The 5,544-nt window shown below is 33.2% G+C and overlaps 1 protein-coding gene across 1 annotated transcript; it reads left to right on the forward strand.

Moving 5' to 3' along the window:
* The first annotated feature begins 988 nt into the window (after positions 1-988).
* LOC126679807 (DEAD-box ATP-dependent RNA helicase 1) lies at positions 989-4,858 on the forward strand. The gene is made up of 9 exons (XM_050374791.2): positions 989-1,152; positions 1,242-1,476; positions 1,569-1,829; positions 2,291-2,448; positions 2,786-2,963; positions 3,202-3,389; positions 3,536-3,740; positions 3,936-4,041; positions 4,557-4,858. Exons 1-9 carry the CDS (start codon positions 1,031-1,033, stop codon positions 4,667-4,669), a joined length of 1,566 nt encoding a protein of 521 aa, XP_050230748.1. The 5' UTR covers positions 989-1,030; the 3' UTR covers positions 4,670-4,858.
* The last annotated feature ends 686 nt before the right edge of the window (positions 4,859-5,544 follow it).

Below are 5,544 nucleotides of genomic sequence, written 5' to 3' on the forward strand. Positions count from 1 at the left end.
TCAATATTTTTTGATAATATCTCCAAATTTGATATGGAGTGTACAAATTGAACTATTTTAAATATAAAATGAAAATATTGAATTATAAACATTAAGAAAAAATATTTCTACTTTTTTTGTTGATTTTAGACTATTTTTGCAATTTTCCTATATTTACGGGAGTATAAACTTATGTTCCATTTCAATACCTATTCCTTTTCATCTTTTTTTTTAAATTATAAAAATTAAAAAATCAACATATTTATATTAACTCAAAATCAAAACAGTTATAAGTGTAAATTACAGATTAAATCTGATAACCTGATATAGAAAGACGAGTATGCATGCACATACATATAAAATATATTTGCCTTTTAATTCGGTTCAAATATATAAAATCTAAATCAAATTGAACCAAATCTACAACTAAATATTATTTGGGGTTAATTACATAAAAAAATTATGACCTTTACACAAAATTTTATTTTAATCACGACCTTTAAAATTTTCCATATAAAACCATGCCATTTAAATTTTTTCAAATCTATCATTTTAGTGTATTTTTTTTGACTAAATTCTTCATTAAACCATTAAATAAAGATCCAAATTATAAATCGACACCAATTATTATTATCTTTCGGCTAGTGTATGTAGGATTAGTAATTTTTCGTTAGAAAAAATACACCGAATTTTATTTTGATGATAGATTTGAAACAAAATAAAAGGTCGTGCCTTTAAATGTCAACTTTTAAAGGTTGTGATTAAAATGAAAATTTATGTAAAGTTCGTAATTTTTTTATAAAATTAACCCTATTATTTACTATTTTAGTTCGATTCAGTTTAGTTCGACAAATCGAATTGGTTAGTTCTTGCACACCCCTAATTACATCAAACAAACAAAACACGAGGTATCGATTGGGCTGAATCTAAGCCCAAGAATCAGATTTGTAGGCCCAAATAAAGCCCACTAACTTCTCATCTTCTTCATCTAAAACCCTAATTGGTTTACTGATTACCAGGGTTTAGCGATTTCAAACAGAAATAATCAACAATGGACGACGAATCGAAAACATTGAAAAGAAGTATACCAGTTTTACCATGGATGAGATGTCCAGTTGACGTTAAACAAGTCGAAGAATGCTCGCTTAATCTCATTCCGTGCCTTGATCACAGGTACTGCATACTTACCTAACGCATTTTCATAGTTCAAATGCTTATATATGAAATTAAAGTATAATTTGAATTATTTGCCTTTTATTTAGATTAAAAGAAGCTTTAGAGCAGATGAATTTCACATCATTATTTCCAGTTCAAGTAGCTGTTTGGCAAGAAATAATTGGACCTGGTAATTTTGAAAGAGACCTTTGCATAAATTCACCTACAGGAAGCGGTAAAACTTTAGCTTACGCTTTACCTATATTGCAATTACTTTCGACTCGTTCTATCCAGTGTCTTCGCGCATTAATTGTGTTGCCGACTCGCGATTTAGCTTTACAGGTAGCTGGTCATTTGTTTTTGGACATGCTAATTAGTCAATTATTAGTAGGCATTGCAGGTGGCTTAGTTTTTGTGTGTTGCGTGTTGTATAGGTTAAGCAAGTTTTTGATGAACTTGCACCTGCTGTGGGATTATCGGTTGGTTTAGCTGTTGGTCAATCTTCAATTGCTAGTGAAATTAGTGAGCTTATTAAGAGACCTAAGCTTGAGGCTGGCATTTGTTATGATCCGGATGATTTTATGCTCATGCAAGAGTTAGTTAGTTCGGTTGATATTTTGGTTGCAACACCAGGGCGGCTAATGGATCATATTACTAACACGAAGGGATTCACGCTTGAGCACCTTCGTTATCTTGTAAGTTTCGGAATGTTCTAACCTGATTATTGTTAGCATTAGTTTGGTCATCTCTTTATCTTAATTTGATATAGTGTACTCTGCAGAAGCTAATTCCTTTGTAAATAGAATACTTGTAGATATATTGTGCATTTCCCTTGGTATATGGTTTTCACTTGTTAAAATCTCATTGACGAGGAACTGTTTGCGTGATGGATGTTGAACTTGCATGATCTTATGAATATGTAGGTTTTGTACGTTCTAATTCTTCTTTGGATTGAATGTTGATGTCAAGTTGATCATAAATCTTCTGATTTTCACTGTGATTGATCACAGTGCAACTCATTCTGGAAACGAAATTGAACTATTAAATGACTTATTTGGTTACAGGCATGCTAGAACCTAAGATTTTATCTTGTAAACTTCTGTTTGTATATGTTGGTTTTGTAGCAAAGACATTTTCTTATTTTAAGCTATTTTAGGTTGTCGATGAAACAGATCGTTTGCTTAGAGAGGCATACCAATCTTGGCTTCCTACTGTGCTCAAAATGACCAGTTCTCTTGACGAAAGTATCCTGCCTCATGCTTATAATTTCATAGCTCCTACATTTGGTGGTCCTTTGAAAACCATAAGGAGATGGTGAGTTCTCTTTCTGTTTATCATCCTCCATTCCTGCACTTTCACATCTCTTGCTTGTGCCACAAACATGATTATGCATTATGTTTTACAACAATTAACATCTTTCTTTTTTGGTCAATTCAATTATACTTGCTATCTATTGATGTTTAAATTGAATAATTTCTGATCTGATGCTGGAAATGATGCTATGATATGATCTTTGGGACAGGGCACATTAATTAGATTCCTGAATATATTTTGCATCTCCGTTCTTTTAAAATTTTCATTCTTATAATGTCAAATATTAATCTTATTATGCTTATAATCTACTAATTACCATTGTACCTGTTTGTTTCAGTGGTGTTGAAAGGGGGTTTAAGGGGAAATCCTATCCAAGACTTGCAAAGATGGTTTTATCTGCTACATTAACCCAAGATCCAAGCAAGCTTGGTCAACTTGATTTGCACCATCCTTTGTTCCTAACAACCGGGCAAAGGCGTTATGAGCTGCCTGAAAAACTGGAATCCTACAGTGTGGTATGATTTTAAAATTATACCTGTTATATGAAAAATAGACGTGATAAAAGTTACACACTTCAAGATTGGCTGTTAAATTCCTCGATTAAAATCAATTAATGTTTAGCCGTGTCAATTTTCCATTGGTTAAAGCTTCACTCTTCTGAAAGAAAGCATAGTTTCCAGTAGGAATGGTGTCCAAAACACTATTATTGAATTTTCTCTCTGCTGAAATTAAATTTGCCCATCTTTAATGCAGATTTGTGAGCCCAACCTGAAACCTCTATACCTGCTTGCCCTGCTACAAAATTTAGGAGGGGAGAAGTGCATCGTTTTTGCATCATCTGTGGAGTCGACTCATCGGCTTTGCACCTTGTTAAAATTGTTTGATGATTTAAAAGTGAAGGTCAAGGAGTATTCCCGTCTTCAACATCAATCCGTAAGAAGGTAAATTATCTATTCTGTTTATAGTTTTGATACCCTATGCTAAATATGTATTGGCATTTATATTGCTGAATTAAAAAGTAATAAGGTCTTGAGGCTGTTTCAAATTACTTGATAAATTGGAATGTAATGCAAGTAACACGCTGCAGCAAGACTTTGAAGGCCTTCCGGGAAGGAAAGATTCAGGTACTCGTTTCTTCTGATGCAATGACTCGTGGGATGGATGTTGAAGGGGTGAGAAATGTCATTAACTATGATAAACCTACTTACATAAAGACATATATACATCGGGCTGGCCGTACAGCGAGAGCAAGCCAGGTTGGGCGCTGTTTCACATTGTTGCATAAAGATGAGGTATGATGTTCAGGTTTACTACCTGCATGGGCTCATGTACTTTGTCCTTTTCTCTCTTGCTTGATATTCGAACATAGAATGGATGAATAAAAGACAAACATAAAATATCAATAATAAAGACATACTCATCTTTTCGTGGTTTAGATAATCATCTATCAACAGTTTATAATTTTTTTTATCTTTTCAATTATGCAGGTAAGGCATTTCAGGAAATTATTACAGAAGGCTGACAATGAATCTTTTCCAGTTTATTCTCTTCCTTCTAATTCCATCGAGTCTCTTCACTCTAGCTACGAGTCTGGTAATTTCTTGGCTCTTCTTTTCATATGAAGCTAATAATGGCATTAAATATTAATAGCTTTGTGCTCGATACAAATGAAATTACATTGATGATTGATGTATACTCTTTAGATTTTTTAGTTCAGACGAGTTTGAACAATGTGAAGACTCTACAAGTCCATTTAGCTAGTACTGAACTTAACGACTAGTTAAATCTTCGATGTAAATCAATTAAGCTCATCCCAAATAAATTGGTTGGTTACATTCCTAATATGGTGATACCAATTATACCACACTCTGAATGATGATTTGGCACTTATTTTTTTGTATCTTCTGTGATTCCCTTTAACATTATAAGGGCATATTTCAGAAACAAGGTACTCTAAGATGCAAGTTTTAAAACAATTTACTTGGATATCCTTAAGAAGTTTTTTTTTTGCGTGGACAAGGATTCCATGTAAACTTCTGCTCAATAAAATCCAATCTTATTTGATGCACCTAGAAACTTAGTTGTTTGTTCCTTTTTTGATGTGTCAGCGATGGAGAAACTAAAAGAGAAAGTTCAATCCGAAACGTCCAGGAAACATAGATCTGGTTTAAAATCTCAAAGGCAGGCCAAGGAGAAGAGGAAAAAATCAATCAAGGACTAGCTTTATTCATCAATCTTGGTTCTATATTTCAGAGTCTTTTTGGTGTATTCAGGTCAGTTAGAGGATATACGATGATTAGAAGTAGCTAAACTTATCATTTTGACAAGGAAATTCGTCATAACATAATCCAAGTGTAAAATCCTTCTTTTGTACCATCATTGTTATATTTCACATCATTATTTTTCTCCATTATCAAATACTTAAAATGAGCTGTCTAGCAAGATTCTAATTTTGTGAATGACGGGTCTTTAGGAATCATAATTTGAAATTTTAGAGTCCCCAAAGGCTGATTAGGGTTTTTGATGGAAGGGTTCCTATTGGGGAAAACAATTCCCGTATAGTCCCCCTGGGCAAAGAAATTACAGGATAGTGCCTAAGCCCACTGAATTCGCAATATTGAATTGCGGATTCATACCCAATCCGCAATTCAATATTGCGGATTGGTTAATCATATTGATTTACAATATTCAGTCCGCAATATTTTATTGCGGATTGGCGCTCTCCAATGATTGGGGAGTACTTTTGTCTCCCCAATCATTGGGGAGATAATCCAGGTCAATGATTGGGCAATTATTGCCCAATCATTGACATGAAATATTCTTTTTTAAATCGTTTTAAAAAACACTTATTCCGAAAGAGTTTTTGTTTTCACCATTTTCACGCATAATAATTCGTAACTAAAAACTATATTGAAATTTAAATACAAATTTTACAGTGTCGTAATAAACAAAAAACAATAGAACATAAAAAATTGTGAAAAATTTTATTAATAAAAAAGTTTAAAACAATATAGTGTGAAATACAATAAAACTAATCTCGAAATCGGCTCGGTCGCCGCATTTGCACCCTCATGTCGTAACCCTGCGCAGTCCGTC

The sequence above is a fragment of the Mercurialis annua genome, linkage group LG5 (assembly GCF_937616625.2).
Source record: "Mercurialis annua linkage group LG5, ddMerAnnu1.2, whole genome shotgun sequence".
Classification (NCBI taxonomy): domain Eukaryota; kingdom Viridiplantae; phylum Streptophyta; class Magnoliopsida; order Malpighiales; family Euphorbiaceae; genus Mercurialis; species Mercurialis annua.